The following is a 16,812-nucleotide window of genomic DNA, read 5'->3' as shown; positions in this document are numbered from 1 at the left end:
CTGCATTCAGACTCTGAGTTCTTTCTCTGGATGTGGACAGCATTTTCCATCATGAGTCTTTTGGAATTGTCTCTGTATACAACTTGTCATGTATTCCTGGGAAGAGCCAAGTCTACCAAAGTTGATTATCACACAGTGTTGCTGTTACTATGTACAACGTTCTCCTGCATCTGCTTACCTCACTCAGCATCAGTTCACGTAAGTCTTTCCAGGTTTTTCTGAAGTCCACCTGCTCATCATTTTTTATAGCACAATAGTATTCCATTACGTTCAAATACCACAACTTGCTCAGCCATCCCCAATGGATGGGCATCCCCTCAATTTCCAATTCTTTGCCACCACAAAATGAGCTGCTATGAATATTTTTGTACATGTGGGTCCTTTTCCCATTTTTATGATCTCTTTGGGATACAGACCTAGTAGTGGTATTGCTGGATCAATTTATCAATCAGTTTTATTGCCTTTTGAGTATAGTTCCAAATTACTTTCCAGAATTGTTGGATCTAACTGGTGCTATTTCTACTGGATCAGAAGGATTTCCTGCTGAAATGTCTTACTAACCAGGTCTAGACCTGAATTCAAGTCCCACCCTAGATCCTCGCTAGCTGTGTGACCTTGGGCAAGTCACTTCATTTCTATCTGCCTTAGTTTTCTCATTTATAAAAATGGAGTAATGATAGCCCCTAACACTCAGGCTTGTCCTGGGGATGAAATGAGATTATATTTATAAAGTGTTCTGCAAATCTTCAAGTGCTTTGTAAATGCTAGCTGTAGTTCCTAATCCCACAACTTCACACAACTCAACTTAACCCACTTAACTGTGGGTGGGATGCAGCCTCACGGCGTTCTTGTACTTGTCACACTAAGACTTTACATTTATTCCTGTTCCCTTCTCATTTGGTTTCAGACCTGGCATCCCAAAGATGCCATTCAAGCTACCAGCTCTCCTCTGTGTCATCTTCACATTCGAGAAGGCTGTCATCTGTGCCTTGATCCAAGGCATCAACTGTAAGAAGGTCCCAGCGCAAAGGACAGAGCCCTGGGGCAGTCCAATAAAGACCTCCTTTCCAGTCTGACACAGGCTACTCTTTCTTTCTGTCTATTCAACCAATTCCAAATCTTTCTTGATAGGCCATCATCTCACCCACATCTTTCCATCTTTTCTCCATGAACAATCTTCAGCTCATTACAAAAGCTAGCCAAGTCCTCCCTAGCACACTTATTGATCCACCATTCTAGTAATCAGGCCCCCAAATAAAATAAGAGTAGCCTGGCCTGATCCATTCCCAACGACTCCATGTTGGCTCTTTGGGATCACTACTGCCCTGTCTAGATGTTTCAGGGGAATACTGCATTTGGTGTCTATGAATTAGACAGTAATACAATGGGATGGATTCAAAACGGGCTGGCCAGACTCAAAGAGTAGCTGTTAATGGTTCATTGTCAACATGGCAGAAGGTTTACAGTAAAGGACTCCCTCCCCTACCCAGGGATCTGTGCTTAGTCTTGAATAAAGGCATAAAAGGAACGTCCATAACATTTGCAAATAACACAAAATTGGGAGGTGTAACTAACACAATGGATGACAGAATCAGGATCTAAAAGGAGCTTGACAGACTAGAACAGGGGTGGGGAACTTGTGGCCTGGAGAACACATGTGGCCCTCTAGGTCCTCAAGTGCGGCCTTTTGACTGAATCCAAACATCACAAAACAAATCCCCTTAATAAAAGGATTTGTTCTGTAAAACTTGGACTCAGTCAAAAGGCCACACCCAAGGACCTAGCCAACATATGGCCTCAAGGCTGCAGGTTCCCCAGCCCTGGACTAGAGTGCTGGGTTGAACCATTCAGATGAGATTCAATAGGAATAACTGTAAATTCATATACTTGAGTACAAAAAAAATCCACTTCATAAGTACAGTATGGGGAAGGCAGCAACAGAGATCAGTTATTCCAAAACAAAAGATCTTGAGGTATTAGTAGAGTGTAAGCTCTCTGAGTAAGGAGTGTGAAAGGATGGCCAAACCCCCTAATTTTACCATGTACCACATTAAGAGGGATAGAGCTTCCAGGACTAGGGAGGTGATAACCTCACTGCACTCGGCCCTGGTCAGACCTCATTTCTGTTCTGTTCTGGATGCCATGATCTAAGAAAGACAATCATAAGTTGGAGAATTTCCAGAAAAGAGCAACCATAGTGGTCAAGGGCCTGGAGTCCATGAAAAAGGATCAGCTGAAGACACTGGTTTTATTTAGTGTGGACAATAAGAAGATGGGTTGGGGGGCAGAATATGATATCTGCATTCAAACATCTATTTGAAAGACTGTCACATGCAAGAAGAATCAGATTTATTCTCTTTGGCTGTATAAGGCGGAAACAGAGGTGATGGGGACATGTTACAAAGAGACCAATTTAAACTGAATGTAAGAAAACCCTCCTCACAATGAAAGAGCTGTCCAAAAGTGGAACATTTCCATGGGGGTCTAAAGCATGTATGTTACACTTGGGATTCTTTCTGGTTAAAGGTTCAACTAGATGGCCAATGAAGTCTCTTCCAACTCTCAAATTCTGTGAGGCTATGAGACTTTGGCAAAACATTTGGCAGCAGTTCTCAGGCTACTTTGGGGGGACTAGAAGGTCAGATTCAGGTTAGAGGATGCCACATTTAGGTGGGTTTGGAGATGGTTAAAAAATTTCACTCAAAAAGGAGTCAACAATGGCCCCACGTTGCTTTGGAAGGACTCTAATGAGAGTGGCTCAGGGTGAGTGTTTGGTCCTGGGCTGTTCAACATGTACCCCAAAAATCTGTGATCCTATGAACTTTTTAAAAAAATAACAAGTAATATAATCTCTGCCCTAATGGAGCTTCCATTTTTAATAGGGGAAGACAGCATGTGCAGGAGGTGGTGTTTGGATCAGGGAAGTCATGGGGATGGTACTAGAAGTTATAGGGCAACTGAGTGATGATGGAGGTACCTCTTCCAGGAATGGGAGTATTGAATGGTCACTTTTTCACAGCTAGAGTTGGAAGGGGATGGAGGGAAGGGTAGGTGAGCACTGACAGTCTAGGAATAGCAGGGCAGGTCTGGGTGAGGAATGCTCACCAATTAGGAGCCTGGAGTCTCAAAGAAGAAGGCAGTGTGTGGAGTTGGACAGGGAGGCTGGAGAGCAAGAGCTTGGTACAATGAAAATGGCCACTTTGAGACAACTCAATATTCTTTCAAGGCTCAGCTCATGTCACCATCTAAAAAAGGTTCTTTTCTGATGCCTTCCAGTTCTTAGTGGCCATTCCCAAAATTATTTTGTATTTCCTGGGCATATATCTTGTATTGACTTACCTGTGTTTATGTTATTTCCTCCAATTGGAACATAATTTTCTTGAAGCCAGGGACAATATATTAGATTTTTGCTTTTGAATCTCCAGCCCCCAATACAGGGCCTTTCACATAAAAGGCGTTTGATAGTGCAAATCAGGAATCTCATCAAGTGGCTGCATTATTTGAATTCATGCTGTATATTTCCCTTGGGCTGGAAGCAACTGCTCTAACATTGAAGAATGGGAATTTTAATATATGATCACTTCATTGGATTTATTATCTGCACTAACTGGGACCTGGCTGTATAAATTCTCTCTCCTGTATCCTTACCTTTTTTGAGTGTAAGCCAAAGTCCCACAAAAGGAGTTAGATAGGACACCTTCTTTAAACTCACTATTGAGATAATCTCATCATTCTGGAAGATCTCATCAGCCTTGGGAACCCATTTCATTAGGCTCTTACCTCTCTCTCACCCTCTGCCTCTCTGATCAGAGGTGGGGTCATGAGCTCCAAACTTCCATTTAAAGAAAGAGCTCAGATCAGACACCTCCTTATTTCTTACCTCACTGTACTACCTTGCGGTTTCTCAGACTGATTTATCTACCATGCCCCCTGGAAGATCATCATTGGGATACTGACCTCAACTGCCCCCAAAACACACACACTTTTCAGCTTCCTTTTGAGGTTTGTCTTCCTCCATCAGAGTGTAAGCTCCTTGAGGACAAGATGCTTCTGCATCTATATCCCCAGCTGAGCACATTGCCCGGAACATAGTAAATGCTTAAATGTTTATTGACTATGACTACTTTTTGTAGCACAAGTATTAATTGCTCTTCAAAAGATTCACATGGTTGACAGCCTGGGATTTATTTCTTTAGTTCCTCAAAGTTCTTTCTGAGATACGGTTGTTTAGGAGCTCTTTTATTTTGAAAAACTGGTGACTTTCCATTTTACAGATTTTTATCCATTTCCTCACATGCTGTTTTGTGGCTATAGGCTTCTGTAGTATGTAAATCTCCCCCCCCCTTATGAATTCACCCTGTTCTTGATATTAGCACAGCACATGGCACATAACAGGTACTTAGTATCTGTTGACTTGATTCTTTTGAAAACTTTATTGATTTGAATTTGTTGTGTTTATGATAAATTTTAACATCAATTTCATCTCAGCACTTTTGGATGTTTTTAAAAGATCAACTCTCAGCCTTTCTACAGCTTTTTTCCCCCTATTTATTCTATTTTTCTCTCATTTGCAAGATTTCATTTGTGCTTGTTTGGGGGTTATTTGACTTTTCTGGTTTATTTCAGGCTTCACTCATGAATGTTTTTTTCAATTTTGTTAATGTCTTTAGAAATACATTTTTCCTCTCAATTTTGCTTTAGCTTCATCCCCCAATGCTGTCTCTTCATCATTCTCTTTAACATTTTACTCGATTGTTTGACTCACTCCTGACCATTTGAGAGGTGGTAGGCTTTTCCTCCTTCAGAACAAGAAGTTCATACCAAGTCAGGTATGCTGTAGTGGGAATTCCTTTTGTATAGGGCTTGGATTAGTGAGACATTGAGATCCTTTCCAGCTCTCAAATTCTGAAATTCATCAATCAGAATGCCATTACTTCAGTCTAACTTTAAATTTATATTTTGTTTCTTGCCTTAACCACCACGTTCTTATATTGTATTTGTAAAGGTCTTTAATATTGTGGCCTTTTTAGATTTATGTATGAGTTCTTTTCACCCTGGCACATAAGTATTTCTGAAGTTAACATGTGATGCTAAGAATAGGTATATTCTTGAATATTGCCATTCAGAAGTCTTTTAAATTTAACTTTCCCAACAGTCTGTTTGTTCTGTGTTTTCCTTCTTGTTAGAGTTATGTGGTTCTTGAAAAAAAAAAGAATATTAAAGTCTCTAGTGTTAACCCTAACTGACTTTCTGCTTCAAATATGTGGAGGCTTTACCATTTGGACAGATATATTTATTAATGACATAGTTTCATTGCTTATTGTGACTTTTAAGAATGGAGTTTTCCAGTTTATGTCTTGATGTTGTATATTTTTTAATGTTGCCTTATGTGAAGTCCTGCCTGCAACTCATGCTTCTTTGCAAAGAACTCAGGGAAAGAACGTTTAATTCTGGGCCCTCATTTTTCCCATGTCTCTAATTTTCATGTCTTTGCTCTTTATAAACTCTCCTGCCACCCTCTTGTTTTGCATTGGGAAATTTAGTCCCTTCCATAGCTCTCTATGGCCTGGTTACCATTCAAAGCCCTTTACAACCTGGCTCCAACCTGTCTTTGGGGACTTAGACATTACTCCCCACCACACACTGCACTCTCTCAGGTAGCCAATCTCATCCACTGACTCTGTATCTTGGAACATGCTCTTCTTGTCTTCTATGCCCCCTGGAATGCCCCCTCTCCTCACCTCTAGGATTCTTTAGAGCTCAACTTAAACAACATGGCCTATGGGAGGCCATTCAGAGTTTTCTGACCTCTCCTCACAGCTGAACAAATGGAAGGAAGGAAGAAGGAAGGAGAGAGAGAGAGAAAGAGGGAGAGAGGGAAGGAGAGAGAAAGGAAGGAAGGAAAGAGAGAGAGATAGAGGGAGAGAGGGAGGGAGAGAAAGGAAAGAAGGAGAGAGAGAGAGGGAGAGAGGGAGGGAGAGAGAAAGGAAGGAAGGAAAGAGAGAGAGATAGAGGGAGAGAGGGAGGGAGAGAAAGGAAAGAAGGAAGGAGAGAGAGAGGGAGAAAGGAAGAAAGGAAAGAGAGAGAAAAAGAGAGAGGGAGGGAGAGAAAGGAAGGAAGGAAAGAGAGAGAAAAAGAGAGAGAGAGGGAGAAAGGAAAGAGAGAGAGGGAGAAAGGGAGGGAGAGAGAAAGGAAGGAAGGAAGGACAGAGAAAAAGAGAGAAAGAAGGAGGGAGGGAGGGAGGAAAGGAGGAAGGAAGAAAGAAAGGTTTTTGCCTTTGGTGATATAGTATTCCAAGATCTCTTCTGCTTTTTAAATAGAAGCTGCCAGGTCTTATGAGATCCTGATTGTCTTTCACTCTCCCATACAAACTTAAAGTTCTCTATCAACGCTACTTATGATAATAAGGAGGCCTAAGAGGATGTGACAGGGCCTTCTTTCTGAGAGCACCTCCCATTTCCCCTGTCTCTATCTTGTTGGGACGTGGTTGTCCTAACGTTGAGGGAAGGGGCTGTGTTTTTGCCTTTCTTTGTATCCCAGTGTTTGCACGGTGCCTGGCACATAGTACGCACTTTACAAATGCTTGGGATAACTTTGGGGGGCAGCTGAGGTAAAGCACGGGAGACGGGGCATGAGGGAGGGAGCCAGAGAAAGCTGGAGGCTGATGGGTACACCGTATTGGGTGACACTGGCCTGCCAGGCAGCCAGGACTCTGCTTCTGCCCGCCGTATAGCAGGAGCCCAGGCCAAAGCTAAGAGATCACATTACCTTTCGGAGGCAGGGCTAATAGGAGTCGCTCCTGAGTGACCTGTGAGGAGGAAGAGAACTCGGCCACCAGAGAGGGCCAGCCACAGCCTCCGAGCCCCGGCAGCCACCCCTCGGCCCTCATGCCAAGGGGACTGGCCACGGCTGTTTTTTCATGGCTCTATTTTACATTTAGGAGACAATGGATGTTGTCTCTTCTTGGTGCTGGGGGCTTCCTCGTCACCCCAGCTTCCACTGAAAGGGAAAATTCTTTGAGGCTGGGGTTGTTAACCTCTGTTGTATTAGGGATTCCTTCTCAGAGTCATGTTTTTAACTACATAAGATGGAAGATGAAGGATTACAAAGGGCACTGATTATGCTGAAACACAGTTACCCAAATGTTTAAAAATAATGACAGTGTTTTGGGGCAGCTAGATGGTGCAGCAGATAGAGTGCTGGAGTCAGGAAGACCTGAGTTCAAATCTGGCCTCAGACACTTCCTAGCTGTGTGGCCCTGGGCAAGTCACTTCACCCTGTTTGCCTCAGTTCCCACATCTGAAAAATGAGCTGGAGAAGGCAATGGCCAACCACCCCGGTATCTCTGCCATGGAAAGCCCAAATGGGGAGAGTCACGCATGACTGAAATGAACGAACAGCCACAACAAAGCATCTCTGCTTTAAGGAGGAAAAACAACCCCTGGCCGTCTTCCTTCTCCTCAGCTTTCCCTGTGCCAGAAATACTGGCTTGTGCTGGCAGCCTCCAGTTTTGTCAAGCAATGGAGACAGGCTCAGCGGCGGTGTGAAAGGACCACTACAGCATCGCCACGGTGGGGTCAAGGTACAGGGCGGCCAGCTGTGGCTGCTCAGACCGATGCAAGCTTGAAGACAGACTGTCTGGACGTTTGGAGGGCGGGGGTCTCTAAATGTGCACACCTCACGTCTCTTTGGGGCTGCTGCAATTCTGCTCTGCAATAGTACAGGCACTGCAAGGTTAACAGCGAGACAAAAGCTGAGACACTGGACACTTTCCCCCATGGTGGGGAAGGGAATCAGGAAGTGGTCAGCCATCCAGCAGTTAAATGGGGAAACGGCTGCCTTGATAGATAGTCCTGCTCTTCCAGGCAGTTAGCCAAAAAGGCTGCCTTCCCCCTCTCCTGCCACGCTCATCTCTGGGAAAAAAAACATCTGTTAGGCTCCCCTAGTCAGGCCCCAAATCTTGAGTCTCCATGGCAAAGCCATCTGAAAAGGAAGTTGGCCTAGGGTGCAAACATCAGGCCACCCCGGGGTCCCTTCCAGGACTGGGATTCTTAAACTCAACCTAACTGAATGGGAATGGATAAATGTTTGTCGAATGAACTCACCTGGGCCACCACTCTCCTGATCCCAGCAGCCACTCCCTCCGGCTCCATGCTCCCCTCTTAGGCAAGGCCTGAATTTTCCCGGGCTCTGCTGGGGAGAAAGAGGGAGTCATTAGGGAGCATGGCTTTCCTTTCCTCTCAGATGGGCTGCCAGCAATCCTGCCCAGAATCCTGGGAGGCAAGGAAGGCCTTACGCTATTATCTTCATCTTACTGTGTTTGTCAGCTGAGGCTTGGTGAGTAGGACTGACCCAGAGGCCCCCGACTGGTCTGCATGGGAGCCTGCCTTGAAATCCCAATTCTCTTTCCAGCTGTCCACATCCTTGCACCTTCTCTGCTCTAGAAGCTGAGCCCATAGACCTGTGTGATGCTGAGGGCAGGGCCCTCCTTGGGACTTCACTCTCTGCCGGTCCTTGAGTGAGGTTCAAAAGAAATTCTAGTCTCCCCAATAATTCCTCAGAAATCAAAACTGGGGGAGGGGCAAGATACCCAAAACACCCAAAGGGAAGCAGATGGGATCAGGCTTGGAAACTAAGAAATCCTAAAACTAAGAAAAAAAAATTCAACCATTTTCTACCAGTTCCTGCTTTCTCTTAAACTTGAAGATCCTGGGGCTGGAAAGGGACAGGGCCTGGCCCTCCTCAAGCTGGTTCTGAATCTTGCCTCCCCACTGCTGCCCACCCCCCCAGGCCACAGCCTACCAGAGAAGAAGACCTCAGGAGAGGGTCCAGCAGGAGAGGGGCCTCTGGAGAAGACTGCTGGGGAGGGGGTAGGAAGGAGCTAAGGGTTAGGAGTAAGAAGCTGGGATCTAGCCAAAGGGAGTGGGTAAAGGTAGAAAACTGGAGTCACTGGGAGGGGGGTCCTGGGCTGGGGGAGAACAGAGTGTGGGGCTCTTGATTCCAGATGGGGGACTTGGTTTACCTAGATCCCAATGGGGCAAACAGGAGGGGGAGGCCTGGGTCGCTAAAGGAGGATGAGAGGCAAGCAATACCTAGGCCCCTAGTGGGGAGCAGGTTGGGGTCTTGGGGAAACCTAGGAGGAAGAATGGGGATAGGAGACATCTGGGGGGATAAGGGGTAGGAGATGCCTGGATCCAAATGAGGAGGCAGGGGATGACTGAGTCCTTAGCAGGCGGAAGGGAGGTAGGGAATGCCTGAGCCCCTGGTGGATGAGAGCTGCAGGATGTGTGTGTGTGTGTGTGTGTGTGTGTGTGTGTGTGTGTGTGTGTGTGTGTGTGTGTGTGTGTGTGTGTGTGTGTCTAAGATGAGCAAGGGATGCCTGGGTCCCTGGCGTGGCAGAGATGCTGGGGGTGGTAGGGGGGACATGCCTGGGTCTCTGGGGAGGATAAGAGTCGGGGCTATGCCTAGGTCTGGGGGTGTGTGAAGGGGGACAGGGGATGCCTGGGATGGGGGTGGGGGCCAGAGGGGCGCCTGGGTCCCTGGAGGACAAGAGATGCCTGGGATGGGGGTGGGGGTCATAGGGGCGCCTTGGACCCTGGGGTGGCAGAGATGCTGGGGGGGATAAGGGGGGACAGGGGATGCCTGGGTCCCTGGGGCGGATGGGGGTCACGGGGACTTCTGGGTGAGGGGAGTAAGGGAGACAGGGGACGCCTGGGATGGGGGTGGGGGCCAGAGGGGCGCCTGGGTCCCTGGGATGGCAGAGATGCTGGGGGGGATAGGTAGGACATGCTGGGTCCCTGGAGCGGATGGGGGTGGGGACTACGCCTGGGTCCGGGGGTGCGTGAAGGGGGACGGGGATGCCTGGATCCCTGGGAGGTGCACAGGGGTCGCGGGACGCCTGGGTCCGAAGGACGCAGACCAGTGCGGAACTCACCTGGCAGCTTCCAAGAGATGGATGAGGAGGAAATGGAAGAAAAGTCCATGGCGGGGGGGTTCTGGGAAATGTAGTCCGAGGAGCAGAAGAGGCTTCTGCGCATGCCCGGGAGCAACCCCCGCCTCCGCCCCAGGATGGGGATATTGACACGCCTCTGCTCAATGTCTCAGATTCACTTGGGTTGGGATAAAGAGCTGCACCTAGGGTGCGTGAGGCAGCTAGTCTAAAAGAAGATCTGGGGGTCGCAGTGGCCCCTCTGTACCCTCCCCATATGACCTCATCTGGAGAACCGTCCTCGGTTCTGGACAAAAAGACAACTTTTGGGTACAGGGGCAGCGTAGGAAGCTTGGGGTTCACTCTACCTTTTCCCCCAAGGTTTCCTACCCGTGTGACCTTGGGTCCCTCTCTGGCCCCCGTTTCCTCATCTACAAAATGAGGACCTTGGGAAGGGGCTGGGTGAGGGGAATGAGGAGGACAAGGGATGCCTGGGTCCTTGGGGGGATACCTGAAAGTGGGGTGGCCTCTGTGCCACCCTTCTGCTCCAGTCCTGTGAGGAGGGCGGCCGGGGTGGGAAGCACCTCTGGTCCCTGGCACATGGGACTTGGGGCATGAGGTCTGGAGAAAGGACTGGTGGCAGGGCACCCTGCCTTACATTTCTCCCTGCTCAGCAAAGGTTTCTTCTTAAAACATAGGTCTCACCATGTCACCCTGTACTCCATAAACTCCAGTGACTACATATCACCTCCAGGATCAAATATAAAATCCTAGATCAAATGAACTAATGTAAAATGCTCAGCACAGTGCCTGGCACACAGTAGGTGCTATGTAAATGCTGATTCCCTTTGCTTCCTGCTTTTTGGCATTTGAAGCCCTTGGAAGCCTGGCCCCGTCCTATCTTCCCAGTCTTCTACAGCATTTCTTTGTACGGATTATGCTGTCCAGGGCACCAGACCTCTTCTGGTCCATCCTCTGCCAGGCCATCCTTGCTGGCTGTCCCTCAGGCCCGGAATGCTCTCCCTTCTGACCTCCCTCTGCTAGCTGTCTCCTGGTTTCTTCCTCCAACACCTAAAACTGCACCTTCTTCAAGAAGGGGGCTTCATGCTCCTGCCTGCCCTCTGAGACGGCCTTCAGTCTACCCCATATCTGTCTTGTAGGTCCCCAGACATTCTCCTGTTGGCAGGACTCCCCCATCAGACTGTGAGCTTCCCTCCTTTAAGGCAGGGGCTGTTCTTTGTCCTCCTCTGCATCCTCAGTGCCCAGTTTGGTGCCTGACATACAGCAGGCGCCTCATAACTGCTCAGTGACTAAGTCAGGTCACCATGGCTGTCTTCAAGGAGCTGAGTTGCTGCCATGGGAAAGAAGGATTAGATTGCTTTCATTTGGCCCCAGTAGGCAAAACCAGCAATAATTGGGAGAGTTGCGGAGGCAAATTTAAGCACGGTGTCAGTAAAAGAATAAGCATTTATTAAGCACTTACTATGTACCAGGCACTGTGCGAAGCACTTTAAAAATATCTCATTTGATCCGCACAACCCTGGGATGTAGGTACTATTATTACCCCCACTTTACAGTCAAAGAAACTGAGGCAAACAAGGTGAAGTGACTTGGTCAGGGTCACACAGCTAGTAAGTGCCTGAGGCTGGATTTGAACTCATGAAGATGAGCCTTCTGACTTCAGGCCCTGCATTCTCTGCAGCGTGCCACGTAGCTGCCTCCAGAGACGGAGTGAGAGACAGAGGGAGAGAAGGAGAGACGGGGAGCCCGGAGCTCTGCCCGGGCCTTCTTCCTCTCCACGATCTCATCAGCCCACGAGGATTCAACGCTCAGGCCCCGCAGTAACTCCCAGATCTCTGGCCCCGCCCCGCAGAACCCCTGTCCAAGGTGGTACTGGGTGTTCCCGTCACCCACCACTGCTTCTGCAGGGGGCCCTGCCAGGCATTCACACTTCAGTGCTGAAAGGCTTGGACTCTTCCCTCTCCCTCCCCTCCCCATCCTGCAATCTGCCGGCCCTCTCTGATCCTGCCTGACACATCTGCCCCTCTGCACTCCCATCGCAGCCACCCTCACGCAGGCCTCCGGATCGCGTGTCTCAGTGGTGCACTGGCCTCCGAGCGGCCCCTCGGCCTTCCCCCCGCCGCAGCTGCTGAGCAGACGTGCCTAAAGCAAAGGTTTGCATTATTCTACTCCAGGAGCATCAGGGGCTCCCTGTGAGAGGCAAGGATGGGGAAGGAGAGTAAGCAGTAAATGCCTGCTATGTGCCAGGCGCTGCGCCAAGCGTTTTGGGAAATATGATGTCATTTGATCCCCACAAGATCCCTGGGGGGGGGTGCTGTTATCATCCCCATTGTTAGAGTCTGTAGGTTGTAACTGTCGAAGGGACTCGGGGTTACAGGTGAGGAGGAGAGCCTTCCAGGCCTGGGGGACAGGCTTTGCAGAGAGTGTTCTGCCTACAGGGAATGGCATGGAGGCAGGGAGGCAAGGGTGCAGGGTCTGCCGGCCCTCTCTGCCTAGGCAGGCAGCTGGGGTCGGGTTGTAATGGGCTCAAGGACAAGCGGAATCTGGAATTTAGCCCAGACATAATCGGAAGCCCCTGCAGCATCTTGGCAGGAGTGTGACGAGTCAGATGCGCGCTGCAGGGCCATCGGCTCAGCACTGTGGGGAGGAGGAGCAGAGGGAGGACAGGCTGGATCCCAGGAGTCTAACCAGGCCACTGTTGGAGGAGGCTAGAGCTGCTGAGGGGCCGAATGAGGGCCCACTTGGTGTGAAGAGGAAGAACTGTGGTCTAGACTGGCGTGTCTCCAGGGGTGGTCCCTGGGGGAGAGGTCCTTGGCGTCAAAACTTTTTTCACACTAATACTAAGATGTTTTCATTTATTGTGTAGGAAATATGGATAGACACAACCCACATACACCAGAGCTGGGGGGGGTAGTCCTCAGTAACTTATGAGTGTAAATGGGTCCAGAGACCCCAAAGTCTGAGACTTTCTGGCATAGACGGACATGTCGTTGGATGGACAAGCTGGAGCACTTATCCATCAGGACACATCTTGGACAAACACCACAAACAGGCTGGACTGCTTCTGTGGAACTGCATGCTCTTTTAATGAGCCTGAGATTCTCCAGGAAACATCCACCTTTTCATGCTAATATTCTTGAGGCAGCTAGGTGGCACAGTGCACAGCGCTGGGTCTGAAGTTGGAAAGCCCTGAGTTCCAATTCAGCTTTAAACACTTTTGTGTGATCCTGAGAAAGCCACTTAACCTCTCTGCCTCAGTTTGCTCACCTGCAAAATGAGGTTAATAACAGCACCTCCCTCCCAGGCTTGCTGTGAGAATCAAATACAATTCTATATGAATGGAACTCTGCAAACCTTGAGAATGCCACACAAAGGCCACCCCCAGTCATCATCAATCACCAGCCTGCCGATGTCCGGCTGCAAGTGACGGAACATGACCAGTATCACGGAGCAGCTGCTCATACAAAGAATGGACTTCAGAAAACAGAGCCTTAAGGAATGCACAGCAGTTAAGACGATGAGGGCTGAGAAAGGGTTTTAAATTTCGAGGTCATGGCTTAAAACACGGGCACAAAAGGAACCTGGCCACGGCTACAAAGGACTTTAGAAAGGGCTGGTAACAGTTACTTGTGGGCCTGGAGCCTCGCCAATTGAGGCTAAAGGGAAGAGGGAGGGGAGGACTGAGTAAGTAGAGTGGCTAGGCCAAAGACCATGGGCAGGTCACTCCAGTGCAGGAAGAGGGAAAAGATCATGGCAGTGAATATCCCAGAGAGGAGTCAGTAGTCACAGCCACAGCCTCAGATGTGTGCGTACACATGTGTGTTGTGTGTGTGTGCGTCTATGCATACCAATGTATATAAGTGTATGTTTTATGTATATATATGCACATACACACACAAATGCAAAAAGCATGGCTAATAATGAACATCAATTACAAAGCCTAATAGACAAATTTGACCTCACAGGTCACTAAGGCTTGATAAGACCCATGACGAAAATATGGCTCTAGCTGTCCAAAAGAAACATGATAGAAAAGGGGTGTGTGTGTGTGTGTGTGTATACGCATGCATGCATGCCTTCAGAAAGAGCACTGAATATTCCAAAGGCCCTCTCCCACAGGGAAATCTGGTGAGTACAGGGTGGGAGAGTATTTGGGAGAAGGCTAATGGAGGCAGAAACAGAGGGAAATTGTCACTGAAATATAGACGATATCCATTTGAGCAGAAATAGGCAATTGATGAGTATGGGAAAGAACCATCAGCCTGGATGAAGGTACAGTGGCAATGGGAGCCTTCTGGTCTGGACGCCTGCTTCAGCAGCTTTGCCAAGGGCAGAGCTGTTAACATTTTCTTGATAATTTCCATTAAAAGGTAGAGGAATCAACATGGGAAAGTGCTCATCTTTTCCCCTACTTGATTCTCACCATAAAGAACACACTGCTAGCTGTGGTAGAAATGATGGGGACCATGGGAGAGAGGCCTGTGTCCAGATTTTAGAATCTGTGACAGAGGAGAGGACAAGTGAATTAGTGTGAATGCACCCCAGCATCTGCACAAATGATCCCCAGCAGACATTCACAGAGTTTAGAGAAGAGAGGCAGGAGACAAGGACAGTTCTGCGGGGCAAGTCAGCCCATAATGGATAGGAAATTCTTAGGAATGAGAGAAACAATGTTGCTGTGATGTTCAAAAAAGGGAAGAAAGTGCAAATGACAGGAGAGGGAGCTTGATTTCAATTACAGGCAAAATTCTAGAACTTGCTATTCAAATCAGATAGGTTTGTGATGTCTTCTTGCTGCCTAGGTGGTCTGTAGTACAGTCCAATATATGCCCTCCCCTTTCAGCCTCTGTTGCCGCTTACACAAATGCTCTACCTACCCTGTTTCTGGGCCCCCCCTCCCCATTCCTGGATTTTCTCATATGAGTATGCTTTCACAATAGGTAATGCTACCATCACCTCCTCCCTGTATCTATTTTTTTATTTTTGGATATTTCTATCCAAAGTCATATTAGAATCATCATGTCCATCGCACCAAGTTTCAGTGACATTATTCCTTCCCTCCTTCTCCTCTGGATTACTAGATATAGCCTTACTGCCATTCTTCTTACATTACAGTTGTTCCCTGTTCTCTATTATCTAGAAAGTTGGATAGATACAGGAGGTTTTCTCCCATTCTCTGTTTCAGCTTAAGGTCCTTCTGTTACATATAAAAGACTCCAGGCAAATGAATCTTTAGGTATATTCTATCCTTAGAAAAAAGCCTATTCCTAGATTTCATTTGTCATTCTTATATTTATAATATTCGTATTTAAACCCTGATCCTCACATCTAAAACCCATCCTCAGACACCATCAATTGATCCAGATGCTCACATCTCAAATTTGCCCTCATCAACTGAAACCCTTCTTTTGATCAGTAGCAGTGATAAAAACAGATGTGTCTCTGTTTTTAGTTTCCTGCCTGAAACTTCAGAATTCTTGCCACACTTCCCAGGGAAGCAATTTCTGGGGAGAAGTTTCAGCCACCCTCACCACCTGCCAACCACCATTCACAGGACAGGCAAGCCAGCCTAGATGAAGCTCTGAGGCACCCCAAGGGAAAAAAAAAACACAGGAAGCAGCATGTGCCAGACAAGTCAAACCACCACAACCACTACGCTGACCACCTCTCCTCAAACCCTGATGGAGACAGCCCAGGAACCTGAACCCTAGACTCTTAGGAATAAGCAACCTTTGGGAACATAACAGTCTGGCAACATCTCTTGCAGGTGCTTAAGAACCAGAAAGAGAAAGTTTTTGCCGCCAAAGTCCTTGGTACTGCCAAATGGCTCAACATCAGAAACTGATAGAATTTTATTAGCGGGAATGGTATGAAAGAAACATTAGTATCGATTTTGTGTCTGCACCAACCTTCCATCAGGTCTCCCCATTAGAATGGGAGCTTCTTGAGAACAGTGGCTGTCTTGACTTTTCTATGTGCATCCCAAGCAATAAATGCTTCATTCATTCATTCATTCGAGGAGAAACATTCGCCTCTATGCATATCAGCAAAAGCAGATCATCATTAAACTTAAAAAGTCTTGGGAAGTTTTTTTCCAGTCTGATGCATGTTCTGGGAACAAACCCAACCTTTCTATGGTTGACAACATTTGTGAACAAAGGACTGTCCCAGGAATCCTCAGCTGGGAGTCACCGAGCATCACACCTCAAACCTCCCACCATTCCATCCTGGGATTTGTTCTCAGCTTAGCTACCTTTGGGTGTTCTCATTTACATGGCTGCATTTATGGATACATATATGTATGCATGTGTGTTCACACACAGATGTAGGAATGTGTGCACCTGTCCACAGGTGTATACATACACCATGCACATGTGTATTGTACACATGTGAATGTATGTGTATATATTCATTCTCCCAATTCTGCATTCTTCACATTTTCTTCCCAAAGCGTCCAATTTTCTGATCTACAAGAAGATTCCGGATCGAATACTTTGCTCCCACTGGTGAGAGGTCCTTCTTCCCTTTTACTGGGGCATGCTCCCAACTTCCTGACACAAATCAACATTCCCGTCTGTGATGCTGGATCCTTTATTCCTCTGAAGTTCTTCACTCATTGCTTAGAGGACCCCTTCTTTGTTTCTGATAATCTGGACTGTGCAGAGGTGCTCCTGGAGCTTCCTCACCTTCTCTTCTGGGAAAGAGGTGAGGACACATTTTAAGCTTTGGTAGAAGGCAAACATTGCAGCATCCATGAAAACCACTGCAAAATCCTCCCTGCTCTCCCTACATTCTAGAAGCAACAGCTTAGGTCCTCTGAGATTCTGACTGGTGGCTCTTGGGGTAGCTAAGGATGTCTTTTG

General features: G+C 47.6%; 1 protein-coding gene across 3 annotated transcripts in view; it reads right to left on the bottom strand.

Moving 5' to 3' along the window:
- The window catches only part of LOC110219847 (uncharacterized), a 55,662-nt gene that overhangs the window by 17,379 nt on the left and 21,471 nt on the right, over window positions 1-16,812 (bottom strand). The window contains exons 1-2 of one of the 3 annotated variants that reach the window (XM_021003558.2): window positions 9,935-13,885; window positions 8,106-8,193 (exon numbers count right to left, since the gene is read on the bottom strand). In XM_021003558.2, coding sequence (XP_020859217.1) covers window positions 8,106-8,153 — 48 coding nt within the window. In that variant the 5' untranslated portion in view covers window positions 8,154-8,193; window positions 9,935-13,885. Of the gene's footprint in view, window positions 1-8,105; window positions 8,194-9,934; window positions 13,886-16,812 lie in introns of those variants that run through there. The other 2 variants (XM_021003553.2, XM_021003555.2) reach the window with 2 other exon arrangements.

Source organism: Phascolarctos cinereus, unplaced genomic scaffold (assembly GCF_003287225.1).
Source record: "Phascolarctos cinereus isolate Bilbo 61053 unplaced genomic scaffold, phaCin_HiC Scaffold_726;HRSCAF=1367, whole genome shotgun sequence".
Taxonomy (NCBI): domain Eukaryota; kingdom Metazoa; phylum Chordata; class Mammalia; order Diprotodontia; family Phascolarctidae; genus Phascolarctos; species Phascolarctos cinereus.
The sequence above is the reverse complement of the archived record's forward strand: the minus strand, read 5'-3'. Positions and strand labels throughout refer to the sequence as shown.